The following is a 25,975-nucleotide window of genomic DNA, read 5'->3' as shown; positions in this document are numbered from 1 at the left end:
TCTGTGCGTTTTCATAAAGAATCTTATGGTTGAGTCCAATACAGAAATTGTTGCACTGCATCTTTAAATTAAACGTATTAAATCCGTGTGATTTTATCATTTAGATTTTTTGTTAGTTTTGTTTGGGTGTGTGTGTGGGTGTACTGTATATATGCATATGTGTGTACAGTATAATTGTGTAGTTAGATTATTGGTAATTAGTATATCACAGTATAGTTGAATTATTAATTACTGTATGACTTTATAGTGATGGGACATTGAATAGTTTATTATTAATTATGGAGGAGGGGTGGGATTAGATAAGTTTGTATTTCTTCCCATTCCTTTTCAGGTATATGTAAACTAAATTATTTTTTATTGTTCTTTTTCTTTGGTCTTCTTTCTAGTTTTTTGTGATTGTCTACTACTACTGAATGATTACTTCTTTTATTATGTATGTTTCTTTTTTTTATATGTTCGAAATAAAGAAAGAAAAACTAACTAAAACATGTGCTATTACCCAGTTGTGCACAATTATAACACATAAAGTTATAAAGACCCTAGCATAATTCACTTCCACAAGCAGTGGTATCAGCAGGGAGCATTGATAGTTTCGAAAAACTATTAGATGGGCACCTTAAAGATCACAACATACAGGGATATACAATGTACTAACACACACACACATCATAGGTTTAACTGGATAGACTGATGTCTTTTTTCAACCTCACAAACTATGTAACTATGTAACTAAGTCCACAAAAATGATATAACCAGGTGACACTTGAAATCTTTTGTGAATCCCCTTGTGAGTTCAACCACCATTGTTAACCAAAAAAAAAGACCGAAGATTAGAGATCTATAGCGCTCCTGAATGCCAGAAAGCCCTGCAGCAATCCTATGCAGCGATCAGGAACCACAGGGTACACCAACAGGGTTAAGTTATGATCCCCAACAGTGCTCAGCTAATGTCATTATTACGGTAAAAACAAATAACAGGTGCTCCATAGCGTATTGCTGCTTAAGTTGTTTCATTGAATCAAAGAAAGGTACTCACATTTACAAGTATACAAAAGACACAGAAAGTAACTCAGCTGCTGTTCAGTGCGCCAACGTGATGGTGTCAGCACAAATTCTGACTGACGCGTTTCATCATAGGAGACATTCTGAAAGGGACCGGCTCCTTGGAGGAAAGGACCTCATCTAGTGTATTCGTATAGGTAGAGTACAGTGGATTGATCCCAACAACACACGGCTAGCTTCCATACTGCTATTGATGATGCTCCAGGTAGACCAAGCTTTGCATGACCAGTAGATACATACTAGGTAGATATTATTTGTTAGGGCGATTTTAAGATCTGTAGAGTAGTCATTTATAGTAAAACACTGACCAAGTACTAAGATGGGAAATGTAGACACCCTATCCCAAATTCACTCTTGCTGGGCAACAGGTGTTTTCCGACTCTGGGGTTGAAACAAAGTAGGGGATATGTAGTAAAGAATCTGACAGGGAGCCTGGAAAAGTCCTGTTTGGGTTTTAAAAATCTACTAGTCACCTTTCTTATACCTTTTGAGACCTCTGATCCACTACAGGTTTTGCACAGCTCTCTCTCAGGCAATTTAGGTTTACCCGAGGAAGGCAGTCAGTGCTCTGCAGCCTGGGGAGCAGACAGGTCATCTCTGTTAGAGCTGAGGCTTGGTGGACACTAAAACAGCATGGGGGGCTGCCAAGCAGTAGGTTAGGCCAGCCTGGTAGTTAGAGTTGTGTGTGTGTAGTAAGAGCCGAGACATGTCTAGGTCTTGTTTTGTTGCAAGTTTTATGCATTTTCCTCTGTAAATAGCACAAATAAACACCCCATTCTTTGCCAAGACATTACTGGACTGGTATCAGTGCCTAAAAAGGTTGATAAACCCAGGAATTATTATACCTGATACCTATACCCAGCTCAAAATGTGTATAGCCACGTACAGCCATTAACTTCTATAAGTGGCTGTACACAGCACCTGTTGGCTCCCTGGCTGGGAAATACACTAACGGCCAAATGCATGAGTCCCTAAGCTGACATGTGATTCCAACAGTTGTTAGGAGGTTGAATAAGGCTAAAAGCTCCCCCCGAGTGGGGCATTTACAAACTTCTATATTTAATACAATAATAAAAACATCCAAAAGCAAGCTTCTATAACCTCAATAATATCTAAAACTACTTTAAGAGCCCATTCACACTGCCGCGACAGCATGACAAGTCGCGGTATGTCGCGGTCCATTGAGTAGTACAGGACCCGTTCTAATAGGAGCGACACAAGTCGCTCCGACTTAGAAAAAGGGTCCTGTACTACTTTGGGGCGACCTCGGAGCGACTTGCATAGACTTCAATTATGTGAAGTCTCTGCAAGTCACGCCGAAGTCGCAGTGCACAGCGGTGCACGCGACTTCACAGGTCGCCCCCCCCGAAGTCGTGCCGCTTCAGTGTGAACCGGCACTTAGGATAGCATTGCATAAAAACCCAAATACATGTTTACTGCATTGCTCAAAAAAAATTAAAGGAACACTTTGAAAACACATCAGATCTCAATAGGGAAAAATATCATGCTGGATATCTATATTTATATGGGTTGGGTAATGTGTTAGGAACGAAAGGATGCCACATTGTTTGATGGAAATAAAAATTATCAACCAACAGAGGGGCTGAATTCAAAGACACCCCCAAATATGAAAAATGATGCAGCAGACTAGTCAATTTTTCTGAAATTTAATTGCAGCGGCTCCTAATGGTATTCAGTAGTTTGTATGGCCCCACGTGCTTAAATGCATGCCTGACAACGTCGGGGCATGCTCCTAATGAGATGACGGATGGTGTCCTGAGGTATTTCCTGCCAGATCTGGAACAGGGCATCACTGTAAAACTCTTCCTGTTGTAGGGGTCGTCTCATTGTTACCCATCTAGTGCCCATGTTGTTAATTTCATTGAAAAGCAACTGAAACTGATTAACAACTCCCTCCGCTACTTAACTGACCAGATCAATATCCCAGGAGTTTAACCTCCCTGGCGGTATGATTGTTTTGGATTTTAGGTGCTGAAAGCAGTACCATTATTTTGCATGTAATTCTTGAGAATGAGCAGCCCAAACCAACTATTTACATATTTTTTTTTTTTTTTTTTGCTGTGCGTTCTTCTTTATAACATCTTGGGTATGATAAAGTTTGAAACACAAAATCATAAATTATAATATAATAAAAAAAACTATAAATAAGTTAAAAGTATGTATGTATACATATATATATATATATATATATATATATATATACATAAAAAGTACAGTAAAACTGCAGGAAAGGGCAGTGGGGGCAATGTAATGTGAATTTATTTTATTTTGAATGGTATCAGTGTGTTTGGTGTGTTTTACATTTGAATTTGCCGCCGGTTCCACCACCTGCGAAAGTCACGTTGCAGGAGACGGAAGCCGGGGAACGGAGAGGATCGGGAGGAAGATCTGCCGCCACATACCGCTTGCATACATCGCTGGATCCCGGTGACAAGGTAAGTAACCTCTTTTACAGGATCCAGCGATGCTTCTGGCGGTACCCCGAGTGTGGCTCGGGGTTCCCGCTTTTGGCTCTGAAATGTAACCCCGAGCCACGCTCGGGAATACCGCTAAGAAGGTTAATGGACTTGATGCTATGATCTAAAAAGTGTTTCTTTAATTTTTTTGAGCAGTGTAGAAGTACTCTATACTTTCTATTTATTTGAACTCTGATTTTAACACCATTGCACAGTTTTCTGGAAAGTTTTTGTAGTTTAGCGATTGATTTTATGTGTTTCCAGGAGTTTCTCATTTAAGATTTTCTGAGAAGTGAGTGAGGACAGGCTGGAAAAATAATTGAAACAGACTGTCAAAAGGTAGCATAAACGCTAAATAGAGGTTAGTATTTGCAGGCTTCTACTTATCCCCTGGCGAGGCACTGTGGATTTCACAAATATTTGCAAATTTGTGGAACTAAGCTCTCTGTTTTTAACATGAATCAGGCAATGAATGAGACAGGGTCAATTTGTTTTTTGCAGGCTGGCTGGTAAGTGTGCTGGGACATTTTGGCCAGGTTCACACTAGCTGCGGCCTTAGCTCGCAGAAGGGGTACAGTGCGTTCCAGTTCTCTGTTTCAGGTGCAAATCCGATCCAAATTTTTGCCTGAATTTGGACCTGAAACTGAGCCAAAGATGCGCAGGACCCTTTTCCAGTGCGGTCCATGGCCGCCCCAGAGGTGTGTGAACCGACTCCATTGAGAGCCGGTCACAGTCTCCTGCCATGCGAATTGGATGTGGGGAAATCTGCATCCAATTCGCATGTGTGAACCCAGCCTTTGTGTTTGTTTGTGCTGTACTCACCCCTTGCAGCTCTGACATCAGCTTCATCAGATCTTCCTGCTGCTGAGCCCCAATATCTTTACTCTGCAGGAAAGAGAGGTAAACACGGTGAGGCTAAACATTAAGCAGAATTGCCAGTAAATAGAAAAGTAAAGTAATGAAAATGTAACAATTATCTGCAACACAACCCCAAATCCAAACTTGACATTAACATTTGTAATATGAATAGCTATAGTTTGGAGGTCAATTGAGTCTTTTCATAACTGGATTGCTGAAGCCTATGAGACCCTTGGTGAAATATATTCCATTTGGCGTTCCATACAATAAATATCTGGTAAGCACTTTGCAGCTTCGGGTGGTGGTCACTGTTCCTAATAGGTGGAGTCTGGTTTTCATCTGGATTGTCCCTTAATTTCTTCACTCTGCAATTATTTGTTTATTTCTGGTAAGCAGTTTGTACTATTGGTGGTGGTCCCTATTCTTTGAGTGGAACATAGTGCTTGAATCATCTATTATCAATTTCTGGCGATTTTATTTATTCGTCTGGTAAGCAGTTTGTACATTTGGTGGTGGTCACTATACTATTGGTGGAATCTGCCTTTATTGGACATCTGCCACTCTCTGGATTCTTCACAGTTTTGTGTGATTCACTTTCACGTTTAAACACTCTGTACACTCCATAGTTTTCCTCCTACGTTTCTATATTATTTATATCAGTATTACGCTATGGGATCCCATATCTTTTTTCCTATGTACATGGTGTGATGCCCACTGAGTGTTATCCTTCAGAGGTCTTGGGTGTGAAATCCCCTGAATTGGCTTATTATTAATTACACTCTGGTAAGCAGTTTGCACTACTAGTGGAGGTTCTACTACACCTGGTGAATCAATATCGTTGTTGAACATATTTGAATAGAGACTTCATGGACTTTACAAATAACATTTTTTTCTCAATAATAGTTTTTGATATACACGTGTGGTTATAGCACTGTTTCACGGTTTTAACGCAGCTTGTTTTATTTAATGCATATTTAGAACACAAAAGACAACTCTAAATTATGTGAAAATGCGGGTGTGTGGGTGTGCGTATATATAAAAGGGAAGTGAGACAGGAAAGATGACCTCTAGAAATAGTCAAACTTCCCCACTTGAATCCACCAAAACTCAACTCCTCCCATAGTGGGCCACATCTCACCAATACGACATCCAAGTGAATCTATAATGAAGAGTTATGTTTGTAAAGCAGAAGTAAATCTAGTTTTGGATAGAGCAGGGAAGGGTTAGAAATATTATGTCTCCGTTAAAGAAATTTTACTTCTACTCCCTGTTCTGACTGAAAGTGGAGTCTCCAGAAGAGCTTCTTTTATGGCTGATTACAAAGGTTTTTGTTAAATGTCAATGCCTTCTTCCAAACACCTGCAAACGTCTGAAAAAAGCCTGAAAAACGCCTGTAAAAAGCCCAAAAAAACATCTGAAAACGATACGCTCAGGTGTGAATGGAGCCTAACTTAAAAGGACCATTATTATAAAAATATTATATTCCGATATCTGTGAGCAATTTAATACCTTTTAATATTGTTATTGAGTATATGATTTAATTATTTTTTATTTCACGTGTTTATTTATTTCTCCACTTTTAGGCCTCATGCACACAGCTGCTGTTAGTAGCGTCAGGCGTTTTTTTTTTTTTGCAGCTTAAAAACGCCCCTCCATGTTATTCTATGGCCTCATGCACACACATGTCAGCTTAGGGACTCAGGCATAGGCGTTTTTAAGCTGCAAGAAGAACCCATGGCCTGCGCATTCTGAGGACCAGCGTTACAGCTGTAAAAACGTCTGACGCTGCTAAAGGCTGAATAACATTGCTATAACGTTGTTTAATGTGCGTTAAGCCACGTAATACGTTTTTTTTTCTTCCATTCAAAATCAATGGTTCCCTATGGGAACCTATTGATTTGAATGGAAGGCGCACCATGATCCGACTTGCGGTGCGACTTGCGCTGTGAGAATCTTGAGGGGGAACTCCAGGCCAAAATGGGAAAAAACGGCGTGGAGGTCCCCCCAGGTTCCAAACCAGGCCCTTCGGTTCTGGTATGGAATTTGAGGGTAGCCCCACGCCGAAAAAACGGTGTGGGGTCCCCCCAAAATCCATACCAAACCCTTATCCGAGCATGCAGCCGGCAGGCCAGGAAAGGGGAGGGGACGAGCGAGCCGCCCCACCCCCCTGTACCATACCAGGCCACACGCCATTGTACCCCTACCCATTCACCCCATAAAAGGCAGTGTATGTAAATAACGACAGGAGACATTTTGGAAAGTTTATTAAAAATCTTCATCCGTTCTTCTCCACTCTGGTCTTCTCAACTCTGGTCTTCTCCCCCTCCGCTCTTCTGCTCTTTTGCTGTCCGCTATTCTGCTCTTTTGCTCTTCTGCTCTTTTGCCCTTGGCTCTTCTTCTTTCTCTGGTATTCCTCAGAAGATGTCTCTGGTGAATATGCCGGTCTCCGGTCTCTGCAGCTTGTTATATAGGCCTGGTTTGGAACCTGGGGGGACCCCCACGCCGTTTTTTCCCATTTTGGCGTGGCGTTCCCCCTCAAGATTCTCACAGCGCAAGTCGCGCCGCAAGTCGGATCATCCTGATCTGACTTGCGATGCGCCCTCCATTGAAATCGATAAGCTCCCATAGGGAACCATTGATTTTGAATGGAGGCAGAAAAAACGCTGCTAAAAGCGACGTGGCCAAACGTGCAATAACGCAAATGGAAAAAGCTACTGAAAGCACGTTTTTACAGCTGCTTTTTCCCGGCGTCAGAACTAGCTTTGCAGCATGTTTTTTCTAACGCCCCGTTTGCATGAGGCCATACATGGAGTTGGGACAATTTGTTACCACTGCTGAGTGAGCTTCAGAAGTTGTAACTCAAGTCATGCGAGTAAAAGGCGAGCATTGTCTCTGACCCTTGGCAGTGCTATTGTCCAAGCCCCTCTCACTCTCACATTTGCCACACAGCTGGGGAAAGGTGTTATGTGAACAACATTATGAATAATGGCATGGGAAACAAAAAAAGGATTACTTATTGTTCTTCATACTGGCCCTTCAAGTCCTGCTTAGGTCTAGAGGTCAAGCCAGTTCCCTCCTCCTCTAAAACAGCATGGATACTTTGTATTAATGAGATAAGAAGTGGGAAATCTGCAACAGGAATCTAAAAACACTTCCAATACAGAAGAGAGAATAGTCTTCTTGTCCCCTGAAGATATCATACAAGTCCTCACCTTCTTGGTGAGGCGGGTTAGGTCCTCTCCGATATGTGCCAGCCGGGGAATGAGGTGTGTGGTGTAAACATCACTGAGTGCTGCATAGTCCCGACTCTCCTGACGCGTGTGGTTTAGAATCATATACAAGCAATTCACAGGGGACAGGAGATGCTGTTGCTCCTTCCTAAGGAGACAATAGTTGGCATGAAGAGACAAGGCTTAGGGTTAGTGCACATGGAAAGTGTATGTAAAAGTAAAAAGCAATTAAAAACACAAATGCAATACATCTCTGTTGTACATGTACATTTTTCCAAGTTTTATCATTTTAAAGGCCCTGAGAGAACAGAAAAATACCTGTAGTCTGCCAGAAATGCACTCCACTCTTCATTCCCTATCGGGAGCAGACAAAACACTTCATTTTTGTTGACTGATTAGTGTCAGCCCTGCCTATTTTCCTTTGCTACTGTAAACTACTCAGACATTCCTGGTGTCTTGATTCGTTGACTTGTAGTCCAAGATAAGAACATGGTGGGAAAAATAAAAAAGCAGTATATATGATTTGCCACATAAAATGTCTAGTTGTCTCCATCCCTATAAATATACAGTGCCTTGCGAAAGTATTCGGCCCCTTGAACTTTGCGACCTTTTGCCACATTTCAGGCTTCAACCATAAAGATAGAAAAATTTAATTTTTTGTGAAGAATCAATAACAAGTGGGACACAATCATGAAGTGGAACGAAATTTATTGGATATTTCAAATTTTGTTAACAAATAAAAAACTGAAAAATTGGGCGTGCAGAATTATTCAGCCCCTTTACTTTCAGTGCAGCAAACTCTCTCCAGAAGTTCAGTGAGGATCTCTGAATGATCCAATGTTGACCTAAATGACTAATGATGATAAATAGAATCCACCTGTGTGTAATCAAGTCTTCGTATAAATGCACCTGCACTGTGATAGTCTCAGAGGTCCGTTTAAAGCGCAGAGAGCATCATAAAGAACAAGGAACACACCACGCAGGTCCGAGATACTGTTGTGGAGAAGTTTAAAGCCGGATTTGGATACAGAAAGATTTCCCAAGCTTTAAACATCCCAAGGAGCACTGTGCAAGCGATAATATTAAAATGGAAGGAGTATCAGACCACTGCAAATCTACGAAGATCTGGCCACCCCTCTAAACTTTCAGCTCATACAAGGAGAAGACTGATCAGAGATGCAGCCAAGAGGCCCATGATTACTCTGGATAAACTGCGGAGATCTACAGCTGAGGTGGGAGACTCTGTCCATAGGACAACAATCAGTCGTATACTGCACAAATCTGGCCTTTATGGAAGAGTGGCAAGAAGAAAGCCATTTCTTAAAGATATCCATAAAAAGTGTTGTTTAAAGTTTGCCACAAGCCACCTGGTAGACACACCAAACATGTGGAAGAAGGTGCTCTGGTCAGATGAAACCAAAATCAAACTTTTTGGCAACAATGCAAAACGTTATGTTTGGCGTAAAAGCAACACAGCTCATCACCCTGAACACACCATCCCCACTGTCAAACATGGTGGTGGCAGCATCATGGTTTGGGCCTGCTTTTCTTCAGCAGGGACAGGGAAGATGGTTAAAATTGATGGGAAGATGGATGGAGCCAAATACAGGACCATTCTGGAAGAAAACCTGATGGAGTCTGCAAAAGACCTGAGACTGGGACGGAGATTTGTCTTCCAACAAGACAATGATCCAAAACATAAAGCCAAATCTACAATGGAATGGTTCACAAATAAACATATCCAGGTGTTAGAATGGCCAAGTCAAAGTCCAAAACCTGAATCCAATCGAGAATCTGTGGAAATAACTGAAAACTGCTGTTCACAAACGCTCTCCATCCAACCTCACTGAGCTCGAGCTGTTTTGCAAGGAGGAATGGGCAAAAATTTCAGTCTCTCGATGTGCAAAACTGATAGAGACATACCCGAAGCGACTTACAGCTGTAATCGCAGCAAAAGGTGGCACTACAAAGTATTAACTTAAGGGGGCTGAATCATTTTGCACGCCCAATTTTTCAGTTTTTATTTGTTAAAAAAGTTTGAAATATCCAATAAATGTCGTTCCACTTCATGATTGTGTCCCACTTGTTGTTGATTCTTCACAAAAAATTACAGTTTTATATCTTTATGTTTTTAAGCCTGAAATGTGGCAAAAGGTCGAAAAGTTCAAGGGGGCCGAATACTTTCACAAGGCACTGTATATATGTAAAAACAACAAAAGGAGTATGGGACTTTAATTGAGGTCAACTGGACATGAGAATTTATTAAATAAATACATTTAATATAAGAACAATGTTACATAGGCACATCCAGAGATAAAGCACACAGTAGATACAACGATACATATTGAATCCAAAATAAACATGGATCACTCAAGAATATAATGAATACAATAAGACATCAGATCTCTGTATGCTCACAATCTTTAAATATATCACAATTCAATGAAACATCTGAGTATTTGTAGGCTTGACGCGTTTCATGGACCTCCGTCCATTCATCAGGAGCTTGAATGTAAATTATATGTCTAAAAATCAGAATATGGGTTATAATAATATACTTGTATAAAATCATGAACTATAATGGGGAATATATTGAATTGTGATATATTTCAAGATTGTGTACATGGAGAGATCTGATGTCTTATTGTATTCATTATATTCTTGAGTGATCCATGTTTGGTCCTAGAAATATTGTATTTATTTTGGATTCAATATGTATTGTTGTATCTACTGTGTGCTTTATCTCTGGATGTGCCTATGAAACATTGTTCTTATATTACATGTATTTATTTAATAAATTCTCATGTCCAGTTGACCTCAATTAAAGTCCCATACTCCTTTTGTTGTTTTTACATATGCTGGGCTAAATAGTCTTTGAGATAATAGAGACAAAGTTGATTTTCCGACAAAATCAACTATCACTTTTTTGCACTTATCAAACAGATGTAGAAAAAATACTTTCAATTATTTAACAGACACAAATGGGCTGACTTAGACCCCGTTCACACTGGGGCGACGCTACTTGCCGGGGCGACCTCACAGGTCGCGGTGCGCAGCTCGCACCGCGACCTCAGAGCGGCCGGCACGGACTTCATATCATTGAAGTCAATGCAGGTCGCTCCGGGTCGCCCCAAAGAAGCTCCGGACCCTTTTTTTAAGTCGGAGCGACTTGTGTCGCTCCTATTAGAACGGGTCCACAGCTTCTCTATGGCAGGCGACCTACGGCGACCTGTCAGGCGACCAGGTCACCTGACAGGTCGCCCCAGTGTGAACGGGGTCTTACTAAAATTTGATAGTGCAAAATCTGGTGCAGCTGTGCATGGTAGCCAATCAGCTTCTCTCTTAAGCTTGTTCAGTTAAGCTTTGACAAAAAACCTGTAAGCTGATTGGATTCTTTGCACTCTCCAGTTTTAGTAAATCAACCCCCCAAGGGTGCAAAGAAATGAAGTTTATTGTTAGGGTTTACATAAATATTAACAAAGAGTTCCAGGTATGGATGGTCCAGCTTAGACCAACGTAACTATGAATTTACCATACCTGGCCAGGAATCTGGAGATCACTGAAATAGACACCCGTACACCAGTGATCTCTACTTGCTTCTGGGTCCCGTACTGACCAGCTGTCCTGCTGCATTATGAATACAGGAGGTCAGCTGCTCGGCACAAGCGCCAAGTTGAAAATGTTCTGTTCTTATAAAAGGGAAAAAAATAAGTTTTCCCATGCAGTGGGGCTGTGTCCACATTACACTACATGGGTTAACTGATCGTTTTTGTGTAAGGGATTAGAGATTGGAGATATACTTACCTTATTATCCGATCCTCCCCACACAAGACCATGCAGACCGGGAGCCGCTCGATCGTTACCCCGGCGAGCGCGAGCCCCCCTCCTGCCGCCTTCCGCGGCTTTGCCCAGGTCTCCCGTCCCACCGGGAGACCCAGCTGGCACGTCCGCCCGCTGGATGGAGTCCCGATCAAAGCCGGAAGCGGCTTCGATCGGGTCTCCGATGACATAACCCAGAGGCGGCGTTCATGACGTCACGTCCGGGTTACTCTGCTGCTAAAGGGGACAGATTCAAAAAATGAATGTATTCAAAAATGCAGTTTTTGGCGTTTTGAATACATGGAAGTGTAGTGGAGGAGTTTGGGGTCTTTTAGACCCTCGATCCCTCCATAAAGTGTACCTGTCACTGCATATTGCTGTCACAAGGGATGTTTAAAAGTGATCAGATTTTTTTTTTTTTAAAAAAACCTGTGTTAAAATGAAAAAAATAAATAGGAAAAAAAAAATGTAGCCGCCACCGTCGCCGTTAGCTCGCGCACGAAAGAAAAAGTATATGGAAGTCGCACCGCAAATGAAATCGCTGTTCAAACCACACATGTGAGGTATCGCCGCGATCGCCAGAGCGTGAGCAATAATTTTAAAAAAAGAGCTACACTCTAACTCTAAACTGGTAACCGTTAAAAACTTTTAAAGTGTTGCCTATGGAGATTTTTATTGACCGTAGTTTGTCGCCATTCCGCGGGTGTGCGCAATTTTAAACCATAACATGTTGGGTATCTATTTACTCGGCGTGACATCTTCTTTCACAATATACAAAAAAATGGGCTAACTTTAGTTTTTTTTTTTAAATGCAGTGAAATGTGATTTCTCGTAATTTTTCCAAAAAAATGGCGTTTGAAAGACCACTGCGCAAATACCGCGTGACAAAAAATATTGCAATGACCGCCATTTTATTCTCCAGAGTCTTTGCTAAAAAAATATATATAATGTTTGGAGGTTATAAGTAGTTTTCTAGCAAAAATACTGATTTAAACTTGTAAACAAAAAGTGTCAGAAATAGGGCTGGGGATAAAGTGGTTAAAGATCTCAGGACTTGGGTGGTACATTGTATGCTAAAGCACATTCTTTCAGTTTGTCCTTCTAAATGCACTATGAAATTGTTCAGAATAGCTTGCACCTCCATGTATAAATCTGCTCCAAAGAAACAACTAGAAATGTAAGAAATCTTCTTTTTGAATTATTTTTAGATTTGCTGCATGTAGGGTTACCACCCATCCAGGATTCACCCGGGCAGTCCAGGTTTTGAATCATGTGTCCAGGTTTCAGTCCGCCTGGAACCCGGACATATTATTCAGACTGGGCTGTGGCTCCCCAAGTAACCAAGATAGTCACAACCAAATCTGTTGCAGTCCAGGAGCTGTGGGCAGCTGTCTGAGGGCAGATTCAGCATCACTGGGGGATGAGGCGATGATGTCAGCAAGAGCATTTTGGCCACACCCACTGTTCGCCACCGCGCGCTATACAAGCCGCATTACTTCTTTCCTTGGGGCACCCAAGGAATTTTTGGGTTGTCCCCAAAAAGTAATAAAGGGGAAATGTTCCAATAGGGACCTAGGTGTCCCCAAGAAATTATTTTAATTTGCAGGGATTTCCTCTCACTTCCTGTTTGGGACAGGAAGTGAAGGTAAATCTTTGCCGTGCTCTGCTACATTGTTCAGGTTTGGCTTGAAGAAAAGGTGTCAACACATAACAAACATAAAGTGCTGGCTTCACAAACTTGACTGCAAAAGTGAAAATGAGGTGCCACGAGTTCTGATAATGGGGGGAACCTTGCTGGTACCTTAACCACTTGCCGACCAGTAAAACTACGGCGGCAGGTCGGCTCTATTATGCGAAACAACGTACCAGTGCATCGTTTCGTGCAACAGATAGTGGGGGCATGCACACACGCCTATTGGCCAGAGGGGAAGCTAATCAGTGGGTCCGGCGGAGGCGATGTCCGCTGGCCACCCACAAATCACTCCTCGTGGAGACAGAATGGAGGTCTGCTGTTCTGTCAGTGATGAACACAGGGATCCTGTGTTCCTCCTATTTAGGAACACAGGTCACTGTGTTCATCCAGTAAATCCATCCCCCACACAGTTAGAAAGCACTCCCTAGGGCCACATTTACCCCTTTGATCACCCCCCTGGTGTTAACCCCTTCTCTGCCAGTGTCATTAGTACAGTAACAGTGCATATTTTTAGCACTGATCACCGTAATAGCATCACTGGTCCCCTCAAAAGTGTCAGGTGTCCAATCTGTCCGCAGAAATGTCGCAGTCTCGCTAAAAAACGCTGATCGCTGCCATTATTAGTAATAAATAAAAAAAATGACATAAATCAAATTCCTAGTTTATAGACGCGATAACTTTTGCGCAAACCAATCAATATACACTTATTGGTATTTTTTTGCCAAAAATATGTGGCAGAATAAAAATTGGCCTAAAATTATGAAAAATTAAGATTTTTTTTTTTTTTTTATTGGGAATGTTTTAAAGCAGAAAATAAAAAATTGCTTTTTTTTTTTTCAGAATTGTTGCTATTTTTTTGTGTATAGCGCAATAAATCAAAACCGCAGAGGTGATCATACACCACCTAAAGAAAGCTCTATGTGTGGGGGAAAAAAAGGCATCAATTTTATTTGGGTACAGTGTCGTATGACCGCGCAATTGTCAGTTAAAGTAACACAGTGCCGTATCGCAAAAAATGGCCTGGTCATTAAGGGGGCAAAACCTCCCGGTCCTTAAGTGGTTAAAGTAAACCTAAAGGCAAAATTTTTTTCTAGTTTTGGATGGAGGGGAGAGGGATCAGAACACCTGTCAGTTTTTAGTGGGTTCTGTGCCCCCGTTAGGGAGATTCACCCTCTCTATTGGTCCTGTCTACCATTATCATTGAAAGAGAAATTACCCAAATTTTGGGTTGTCCCCAGAAAAGCAATAGAGGAGAAATCTTCATATGGGTACACTAGCTTGGGTAAACTGGGGGTCCCCAAGGAATATCCTTGATTTACAGGGATTTCCTCTGACTTCCTGTTTGGCTATGGGACAGGGAGTGAAGGGAAATCTCTGCAATGGGAAACCGATGGCGAAAAAAAATCTGACAGAGGTTATAACCCTTCCTCGCTCTATCCAAAATGAAAAAAAAAAAAAAAAAAAAGGTTTTGCCTATAGTCCTACTTTAACTTTACAAACACATGAGCACCTATACTTCACAGTCCACTGTCCTCAGTATTGTAAAGCTGTCATACACTAGTAGATTTTAGAATGAATGTTCATACCAATATTTGTGTGCAAATTTTCATCTGTACATTCAATGACTTGGCGGAAGTCGTCCGAAAGTATTTAAGAATCAAAAATTGCTTCAACAATTGATTTTGGAATAAATAGTTTTCCAGATTTAAACCACATTCACTAATATTAAACTGCATTCACAAAGACACCAAGATTTAATTAATGTAATGCCTCACCAAATGACATTTTGTTTGCAAAATTTGTACCAAAAATAATTGCTAGTTTTACTTATGTAATACTTGTTTTAACCTTTTTTTTTTTTTTTTTGTCATCCTTTGTTGCATCTCATTGTTGCTGATCTCCTTCAGCAGCTTTGCAGCTGTGCACTCCAGTCAGGGCTGCAGAGCAATTCTCAGAGCTGCTCTGATCCCCCTGAGGAAGACACGTGACCCTGTGTCAACACGCGTAGGGGAGGGGACAGGACGATGACGACGTCTGCATCCAGCATGGGGCTGTGCACCTGACTGTTGTCTGCAGGGCTTGTGTGGAGTGAGCGGCATATTCAAAACCCTGATTTACAACAGCATTTGTTTTAGCTAGGTACACTGGAAGCACCTAAGCGATGTGAGTAGCCTGCATTTATTTAATAAATTTAAGTCTGTTTGGAGGATATTAGCACTGCTAGTTGTTTTTTCTACATGCACTTTAGATATCACGGATCATCATGAGCCATGTGTGAGGAAGTATCAGCAGGGGATTGCTAAGCCAGTGAAGGCTAAAAGGTGTGCATTGATCTCGCTTAAGTGTAGAGATCACACTCCCTCAGGTGAGATTGTTCCTAGAGGAGGGAGACCTTGGCGGTGGCATGGTGATTGAATCTGAACACTAATGGAAAGTGCAACACTCCTTTTAAGCATCAATTTGGAGCAAGAAGCACTGGTTGAGCACAGCAGTAGTTAATGGGAGATTGCATTTACTATTGTTTTACTATCACTTTATTTATTTATTTATTTATTTATTTATTTTGTTATTTTACTTATTGCATGGACTATTGTTTTGCACAGATCTGAATATATATAAATATTTTTTTTTATATACTGCTAGTGGATTTAATCCACGTTGTTTTTCGTGTATTTTGCACTGTGGTTTATTAACCACTTTACCGCTGCTCACTAGAGCTCTACTGCGGCAAAGTGGTTCGTTATCGTCTGGCGATGTAGACCTACGTCGCCAGACACTCCCCCTTCTCAGCGGCGGGCGCGCGCCGCCGGAGGCTCGCTCCCGCTGTATTCAGTCACAGCGGGAGTCAGGCCTGGGGAGGAGCAGCGGCGATTGCCGCTGCTCTTCCCCGATCGTCGGGGAATCGAGTGTGGAGATCCACCCGCTTGTGTAAACAAAGCGGGCGGATCTCCTAAGTGACAGGCAGTGACAGATTACAGGGTTCAGCATAGCTGAACCTGCGATCTGTCCTTGTGTCACTCAGTCACCTCCCCCCACACACGTTAGTAAGCACCAGGCATACATTAACCCCTCCCTCTCCAATAAAAATTAACCCCTTCCCTGCCAGTGTAATTTTACAGTAACAGTGCATATGTATAGCACTGATTACTGTAGTAATGTCACTGGTAACCCCAAAAGTGTCAAAAATGTCAGTCAAGGGTCCGATCTGTCCGCCGCAATGTCGCAGTCCCGCAAAAAAAAAAATCGCAGATCGCCGCCATTACTCGTTAAAAAAAAAACACCAAAAACGACAGAAATCTTTCCCTTAGTTAGTAAACGCAATAACTTTTGCGCAAACCAATCAAAATACGCTTATTGCGATTTTTTTTACCAAAAATATGTAGCAGAAAACAAATTGGCCAAAAATGATAAAAAAATTTTGATTTTTACATTTTTTTGGGGGGGAATTTCATATAAAAAAATTTGAAAAATATTGTTATTTTTTCAAAATTGTCGCTTTTTTTTGTTTATAGCGCAAAAAGTAAAAATCGCACAGGTGATCAAATACCACCAAAAGAAAGCTCTGTTTGTGGGAAAAAAAGGACGTAAATTACGTTTGGGTACGGCGTTGCATGACCGCGCAATTGTTAGTTAAATTTGCATATATATATTATATATATATGTTTTTTTTATTATTATATTTTTTCCAACACATTCATAATTAGCACCATTTAGACCATTTAGAATGGCTTTGTGACAGTGTGAGTATGCACAGATGCTTGGAGTCTCTGTTGGGAGAGCATGTGACAGATTGACAATGAAGGAGAACAATTGGGAGAAGGAACAATGTGCTGTTACCCTCTAACAATAAGTGGTGTTGTTTTATATAAAAGATGGTTTCGAACTGAGGGTCAGTTCAGCAGGGACCGGCCAAGATATGAACCATCTATGGGCAGGCTGATTGTACCCAGGGGAGTAACTACAGGGGTTGCAATTGCAACCAGGCCCCATGCTCCAGGGGGCCAGTGCGGCTCCCCTATACACCTGAATAGGAGGGGCGGCGGGGGCAACATGTAGAGAAATCACTGTCCTCCTTTTTCTTTCTGTAGCTGCAGGAGGAAAATGGAGGAGATTGGTTCCTCTGTATGCTGCCCCCACCACACCTCCTATCCAGTTCACTTGTGTTCTGCTGTCTCTGGGCCCCTGTGTGCTCCCCACTGCATAACTTGTAATAAAGGGCTCCGCAATGAGAGTAAAGGGCCCCAGGATCAGTGGAAAGAGTTCCAGTCTTGAAGGGAAGGGCCCCGGCCAGGGATCCTGGGGGCACTTCATGGTTTCTTGCACCGGGCCCTGAAGGTTCTAGTTACGCCTCTGATTGGTCCCAATTCAATTGTTGAATGACTTCAGTACCAGCTAGCAATAATCACTTTGCAAGGACTGCTCCCCGCCTCCAGGAGAACACAATAGCTTCGCTGTAGGGATTCCGTGGTTGCAGGAAAGAAAATATAGTCTATGGCTGGCTTTAGTGGACCCTTGAAACTGCATGTGCATGCATTCTGTGCAAAAGGGGGATAAATTCAAATGTAGTTAGGCTTTTTCTTTCCAGGTCAAACCTTATTCATTCATATTAAAATAAAGTGGTTTGAGAAAACACCACTATATGCCCATTAGATGTAGCTGGCAATTACAGTAAATAAATATATATCCCCTACCATCATTAGAACCAATATAGTGGACATAATGAGATATTTTCCATGATTGACTCTAATCTCTATGAGTGAATAACATTCAACCTGGAGAGAAAATAGCTAGCAGCCTTTGATTTTGTGCTCATCTGCTCAGAACGAATGTACATGCACTTTTTCATGACTAGTGCTGCAATTTTTTTTTTCTATAAATACAGTCCTTAGTATCCAAAAAAAGGAGGGTCACAAGTCATTATTTTAACAAAAGCTGCAGATGTAATCAAACTTTTCATGGTGCACTTTATTGGCACACAAAAATTCATCGCTGCCATGAAAGGGCTGGTTGGTTGTGCTTGCCCCTAGGCAAAAGATTTCCAGTCCTCCCCTTGATGTGTCCAGCTTCTAGTGCAGACACCCCCCCTCCCCCACTCCCGTCCCCTCCCCGGGGCAAAGGTTCTCAGTCCTCCCCTTGATGTGTCCAGCTTCTAGTGCAGACACCCCCCCTCCCCCACTCCCGTTCCCTCCCCGGGGCAAAGGTTCTCAGTCCTCTCCTGGAAGTGTCCAGCTCCTAGTGCAGACCTTCTAACCCAGGGTTCCATGGAGCCTACGGTGCTATATAAGAACATGTAATAAATAAATATACCCTGGGAGTCCTCCAGAAGTTGTAGAAGCAATTTCTGCCTCTCAGATACGTAATCATTGACACCAATTATCTTTTTAGCTATCTGTATGGAAGAGAGTTGGGAGATTCTTCCTACAGACCACAAATGTAAGGCTGGCCATACACAGTTTAGATCTTGGGCGATTCAGCAGGAACCCGTCAAGATTTGAACTGTTAACTGTTTGAACTGTCAGTTGATCAACTTGGGTACAACCAGCCTGCTAGATACTCTTATCATTATTGCTAGTGAATGCTATAGCCACCAGCGATAATCACTGTCTTCTCCCGGAGAGGATGGCTTCCCCAACCACCAGAAGACAGTGATTGTTTGCACGATTTCCCCATTAACACGAAAAGTGCTAACAGGGGGTCAGCACTATCCGTGTTGATGGGGGAATCGTACAGATTTCTTTCCTGCAACCCATGGTTCCAGGAAAATTAGATTTTCACCATGTACGGCAGCTTCACTTAAGCCTAGTACACACTAGAGCTTGGGAGGGGATCCTGTACTAATAATTTGATGTTAGTACAGCCATTTCCCCCACTGAGCTATTGTGTTCTGACAGGAGGACTGCCCCCTGCCTAAAAACACCCGTCAGCGCTCTCAGCCATTGGCTGATCAGATACCGATCGGCAGTTCTAATTCGGTCATGCCTCCTCAATAGAAGCCCGACATTCGAGTTTCTATATTTCAGTTTCTATTGAACTGGCCGACACCAGCAGCTATTCAGCCCCTCAGCGCTCTCAGCCATTGGCTGATCAGATGCTGATCGGCAGTTCTAATTCGGTCATGCCCCCTCAATAGAAGCCCGACATTCGAGTTTCTATATTTCAGTTTCTATTGAACTGGCCGACACCAGCAGCTATTCGGCCCCTCAGCGCTCTCAGCCATTGGCTGATCAGATGCTGATCGGCAGTTCTAATTCGGTCATGCCCCCTCAATAGAAGCCCGACATTCGAGTTTCTATATTTCAGTTTCTATTGAACTGGCCGACACCGGCCGCTATTCGGCCCGTGTGTACAAGGATTAAGACCAGAAAGTTATTTCTAGGCTTCCTCCCAGTAAAAACGTTTGAAGAAGACTTTTCTAGAGTAATTAATCAGATAGGGGTTGTTAATACAGTAGATAATCTTCAGCAGTTCTTCACATTTCTGAGAATAGAAAATACATATTCCTATCTATGTAATGTTCTGGTACCTCTGGTACCCTTGTTCCATATTTCTCCTTTGCTAATTGCGTCCCATCTTGTGTAACAAGAGACGCATATACCTTTAAGACCGGATGACATCATTGCCGAGCGCCGCTATGAGCGGCTATTTCAATCGCCGGCTTTCTCTCACTCGTCGCTCGTTCAAACCACATGTTCACCGCACCTTCTCCTGTGAAGTCAGAGCTGCTGACATTTCCTTTGCTGAACTGACGCCGGAACCCCGCCGCTGATCCGTATCTCGCTACGGGATCACCTCTCTATCTATGGACATTGTTACTACTAACCTATCTAAGTGATAAGTACCCCACAGGGGATTCCTTAATAACCAATCTCCTACTGTCATCTACTGCAATTACCAGGACTACCTATCTATCTATTCCATACCATCTGCATAGACTGTTAGCTCTTGGGACTGCCTTCAACTATCCTTGCACTAGGTTACTCTGTCTAAGTATACTCCATCTGTGTCCTCTTACCATCTGCACTATACTAGACATCAGAACCTATCTGCTTTACCATCACCTGCAACTCTCCTAATATTACTCCTAGTAATCACCATACAACCTGTCTCTCATCTATACATTCTCATATGTTCTATCCCTCCACTAAAACATCTGATTGAGTATATGTATATTGCATAACAGGCTGTACACCGTGATGAAGTCCTGAGAGTTGGATAGGTTTATGCAACAGTATCTCTACAAGGCTACTGAGTGTGATAATTCCGCAGCTGAAAATCCATCCCTTTACAAAAACGCATGAACGTTACAGATTGAACGAGCCTTAAAAAAAAATATGGATTCAGCAGAATTACCCACACATGTACTACAATTAAAACAGCAAGTAGATGCATTGATCCTTGCGCTTACAGAGGTACAAAACGAAAATCAGACCTTGAGACAGCAGGTTGGCCGTCTCACACAGCTTTCTGCTGCTCAGCCCCGTGAGCCTAAGATAAACCCTCCTCTAGTGTTTTCTGGTGATCGGAGCAAATTTTGTGAATTTAAAAACGCATGTCGTTTGTTTTTTTTGTTAAAACCTCTAACCTACACCACTGACCAAATTAAAGTTTGTACCATCATCTCCTATTTAACGGGTGAACCCTGGGCCTGGGCAGACGCTCTCTTTGAAAAGGATGATCCACTCCTTAATTCTTACCCTCTATTCCTAGCACAACTCGCTAGTTTATATGAAGACCCCAATAAGCAGAGTACCGCTGATACCCAGTTATGGGCCTTGAAACAAGGAAGGAGACCCGTTGAAGATTTCGTGGCAAATTTTAAAAGATGGTCCCCTGATTCAGGGTGGAACGACACATCTTTGAGAACGCAGTTTAGACTTGGCCTATCTGAGGCCGTTAAAGACGAGCTCGCCCGAGCGGATTTACCTGGCACTCTGGAGGGACTGATACAGACCAGTATCAATATTGACAGACGACTACGAGAAAGAAAGGCTGAGAAGATGGGCTCACCATTTTCCAGTCCTTCTCGGATGTTGCCTGCTGACCCTACTCCTATGGAGGTAGGAATGATACGCCCACCTCTGACCCTTTCTGAACGTGCCAGAAGGAAGACCGAACATCTCTGCATGTACTGCGCATCCCCAAATCATTTGATAAGCGGCTGTCCCTTGTCCGCAGAAAAGAGGGTGAGTGTTCAAATGTCTTGCTAGGCGGACTCACAACTTCCTTTTCTAATCCTTATCTTTTTGTTCATTTAACATTGCAGTGGGACCAAACTAGGATCAACACCAAGGCTATGATCGACACAGGATCTTGTGGAAACTACATTGACATTTGTTTTGTCTCCCTTAATAAAATACCTATTGTTTCAAAACCCAAACCTGTCTCCGTTAGTTTTATTAACGGTACCCCCCTATCCTCTGGTCCTATCACCAGTCAGACACAGGCACTCCTTGTAACTGCTGACGTGTCTCATGTGGAGACCACCACCTTTGATGTGTTAACATCACCACATTTCCCAATCATTTTGGGCCTTCCCTGGTTACACATACATCAACCAATCATCGATTGGAAAACAAGAACGCTAGCGTTCTCTTCTCACTATTGTGAAACGACGTGTAATCTCCCCACATATGGTAGGATCCTGTCTGTAGTGCCGGATGACATTATACCCAAGTGTTATCAGGACTTATCGGAGGTTTTCCTTGAAAAAAACGCTCAAATGCTACCTCCTCATAGGGACTATGATTGTTGTATCGATCTACTCCCTAATAGCAAGTTGCCCTTCGGACATGTTTATCCTCTCTCACAGGATGAACTCTCTCATCTTAAGGAGTATCTGGATGAGAACTTGGCAAAAGGATTCATCCGACCTTCTACTTCCTCCACTGCTGCTGGGCTCTTCTTCGTCCGCAATAAGGACTCTAGCCTTAGGCCTATCATTGATTTCAGACAATTAAATGCCATTACAATAAAGGATCGTTATCCTTTACCTCTTATTCCTGAACTTATCGAACAGGTGCGTGGAGCTTCTCTCTTTTCAAAATTGGACCTAAAAGGGGCATACAATTTAATTAGAATCCGTAAAGGGGATGAATGGAAGACGGCATTCAGAACCAGATACGGACTGTTTGAGTACCTTGTAATGCCATTTGGGCTATGTAATGCTCCCGCAGCCTTCCAACGGTTTATAAATGAGATATTCAGAGACTTGCTTGACGTTTGTGTTGTAGTATATTTGGACGATATACTTATCTATTCTCATTCCTTACCTGAGCACATAAAACATGTGAGACTTGTGTTGTCAAGACTACTTGCACATAACTTATATGTTAAATCAAAAAAATGTTTGTTTCATAAAAAGGAAGTACTATTCCTAGGATATATTATATCAAAAAATGGAATCAAGATGGACATGAGCAAAATATCCTGCATTCTAGATTGGCCTGTGCCAACCACTCGCAAAGCATTACAAAGGTTCCTAGGATTCTCTAACTACTATAGGAAATTCATTAAGAACTTCTCTGCGATTGTGAAACCTCTCACACAACTCACAAGCACGAAGAAACCATTTAATTGGTCAAAAGAAGCAGATGGAGCATTCTGTCTGCTGAAATCAAGTTTCACTACTGCCCCCATACTATGCCATCCAGACCCATCCCTTCAATACATCTTGGAGGTAGATGCGTCAAATATGGCAGTAGGAGCAGTTCTCTCACAACGACCAACAAACACCTCACCTCTTCACCCAGTTGCTTTCTTCTCAAAGTCATTAAGCAGCCCCGAGGTGAACTACCCAGTAGGAGAGAAGGAGTTATTAGCCATAAAACTGGCATTAGAGAATTGGCGACATCTACTTGAGGGCACTCAATTGCCAATCCTGATATATACTGATCACAAAAACCTTCAATACCTTCAGACTAATAGAACTCTTTCCCACCGGCAGGTTCGGTGGTCGTTATTCTTTCTGAGGTTTAATTTTTTTGTGACTTATACGCCCGCAGACAAAAATAAAAAAGCGGATGCACTTTCACGACTAGCCGAGAAAGATTCTACCGAGGTTCCCTCAGTTCCTATAATACCACTTGAATGTATTATCGGTGTCATTCGCTCCCTGAAGGAAGAGATTTTGCACAGCATAGGACTGGACTCACCTCCACCACAACTAACTACTGACGCAGAAGGCTTCCTCTATTACAACGATAAATTATACATACCCCCTACTATGCGAACCAAGATCTTGGAATTGTCGCATGATGTACCTATGGCAGGACATATGGGTATGACTAAAACTTTAAATCTACTTACTAGGCAGTTTTGGTGGCCAGACATAAAGACAACCGTAAAAAAGTTCGTTTCATCTTGTGATATCTGTGCAAGGTCTAAAATCGACAACACGAAACCATCGGGGTTACTTTGTAGTTTACCGATACCCCAGGTTCCGTGGGAAGTGGTATCCTTAGACTTCATAGTGGAACTACCACCTTCCAAAGGATTCAACACCATCTTGGTATCAGTGGACCATCTGACCAAGATGGCACATTTTACTCCTATCCGAAGACTACCTTCGTCCAAACAAACAGCGGAATTACTTGTGAAACATGTCTTTAAGTTACATGGTATTCCAAAAACACTGCTGTCTGACCGTGGTTCACAATTCATCTCAAAGTTTTGGCTAGCTCTATGTCAGATACTACGAATAGAGCGTAAACTTACTTCTCCATACCACCCTCAGACCAACGGACAGACAGAGAGAGTTAACCAGTGCATTGAACAGTATCTGCGTTGCTATACTTCGTATCTACAGGACGATTGGGCAGATCTCCTCCCGCTGGCGGAATTCGCCTATAACAACGCGACTCATAGCACTACTAAACAAAGTCCATTTTACCTAAATTACGGGTCCCACACTCCTTCCACCACGTATCTTGCCATCAAGTAATCCAGTGGCATCTGATTATCTTGCCCAGATAAAGGATTCTCTGGGATTACTCAACAATACCATATCACATGCTCATAGCCAACAAAAGAGGTACTACGACCTCCGTAGGAAACCCTCTCCCCAATATGCCATTGGGGATCTTGTTTGGCTTTCTACAAAAAATCTGAGATTAAAAATCCCTAGTAAAAAACTTGGACCTCTATTTCTGGGACCTTTCCCAATAGAGAAGCTTATTGGAAAAGCTGCAGTACAACTCACATTACCAGCAGACCTCAAGATACATCCTATCTTCCATGTGTCTCTAATGAAGCCCCATGTTCCTAACCAAGGAATAAGGCCTACTATCTCACCTCCACCTCCTGTACAAGTGGAAGGTGGAGAAGAATTTGAGATAAAAGAAATTTTGGATTCCCGTTTCAATAGAAGAAGACTCCAGTATTTTGTACGATGGAAGAACTATGGGCCCCAAGATGACACCTGGCTGGATACCTCCGATATACATGCCCCTAGACTGATTCGCAATTTCCACTCGAAATATCCAGAAAAAACAGTTCTAGAGGCCTTCCGGAGCCGGCCTTAAGGGGGGGGGTACTGTAATGTTCTGGTACCTCTGGTACCCTTGTTCCATATTTCTCCTTTGCTAATTGCGTCCCATCTTGTGTAACAAGAGACGCATATACCTTTAAGACCGGATGACATCATTGCCGAGCGCCGCTATGAGCGGCTATTTCAATCGCCGGCTTTCTCTCACTCATCGCTCGTTCAAACCACATGTTCACCGCACCTTCTCCTGTGAAGTCGGAGCTGCTGACATTTCCTTTGCTGAACTGACGCCGGAACCCCGCCGCTGATCCGTATCTCGCTACGGGATCACCTCTCTATCTATGGACATTGTTACTACTAACCTATCTAAGTGATAAGTACCCCACAGGGGATTCCTTAATAACCAATCTTCTACTGTCATCTACTGCAATTACCAGGACTACCTATCTATCTATTCCATACCATCTGCATAGACTGTTAGCTCTTGGGACTGCCTTCAACTATCCTTGCACTAGGTTACTCTGTCTAAGTATACTCCATCTGTGTCCTCTTACCATCTGCACTATATTAGACATCAGAACCTATCTGCTTTACCATCACCTGCAACTCTCCTAATATTACTCCTAGTAATCACCATACAACCTCTCTCTCATCTATACATTCTCATATGTTCTATCCCTCCACTAAAACATCTGATTGAGTATATGTATATTGCATAACAGGCTGTACACCGTGATGAAGTCCTGAGAGTTGGATAGGTTTATTCAACAGTATCTCTACAAGGCTACTGAGTGTGATAATTCTGCAGCTGAAAATCCATCCATTAACAAAAACGCATGAACGTTACAATCTACTGCCTATTTTTATTTTACTATGCTATCATTAGGCCCATCTTATTTTCTTTTCTTTCTGCGGACTCCTACTAGCCTTACACAGCACTGGTTGGATAGTCACCTGAAACCATGGTGCTCCTTAGAGTTGCGGATTTTGGCAGAAAAACGGTCGCTTAGTTTCTCCAAGCTTCGGGAATATTCCAAATTAATCTCGGCTTTCCTGCGCAAGAACTCGCTCATGTCCTGCAGCAACTGCTGGCGGAAATCCACCTGTGCGTCCAAACATTTCACTTGCTCGGTCAGCTGGCCACGAATCTCTAGAGAGAGGCAGAGAAGAGGTCACACAGTCAGTTGGTGCTCTGCATCAAGTCTTGAATTTTTCATTACAACATTTATATTGAACTCGTTTTTTTCTACCGTGCGCACACAACAAGTTTGCATTACTCAAAGACATATTCAAGCAGGAAAAATCGGAATGCTTTTACTTTGTTCCTTCCTCAAAAACCAGCGTTTCAGTTATG

At 42.4% G+C, this 25,975-nt stretch overlaps 1 protein-coding gene across 3 annotated transcripts in view; it reads right to left on the bottom strand.

Moving 5' to 3' along the window:
* The window catches only part of ARHGAP4 (Rho GTPase activating protein 4), a 349,436-nt gene that overhangs the window by 155,526 nt on the left and 167,935 nt on the right, over nucleotides 1-25,975 (bottom strand). For all 3 annotated transcript variants that reach the window (XM_082262605.1, XM_082262607.1, XM_082262606.1), the window contains exons 2-4: nucleotides 25,576-25,771; nucleotides 7,610-7,775; nucleotides 4,362-4,424 (exon numbers count right to left, since the gene is read on the bottom strand). In XM_082262605.1, the coding sequence (XP_082118731.1) occupies nucleotides 4,362-4,424; nucleotides 7,610-7,775; nucleotides 25,576-25,771 (425 nt within the window). The remainder of the gene's footprint in view (nucleotides 1-4,361; nucleotides 4,425-7,609; nucleotides 7,776-25,575; nucleotides 25,772-25,975) is intronic.

The sequence above is a fragment of the Pelophylax lessonae genome, assembly GCF_965119305.1.
Source record: "Pelophylax lessonae genome assembly, chromosome: 7".
Classification (NCBI taxonomy): domain Eukaryota; kingdom Metazoa; phylum Chordata; class Amphibia; order Anura; family Ranidae; genus Pelophylax; species Pelophylax lessonae.
The sequence above is the reverse complement of the archived record's forward strand: the minus strand, read 5'-3'. Positions and strand labels throughout refer to the sequence as shown.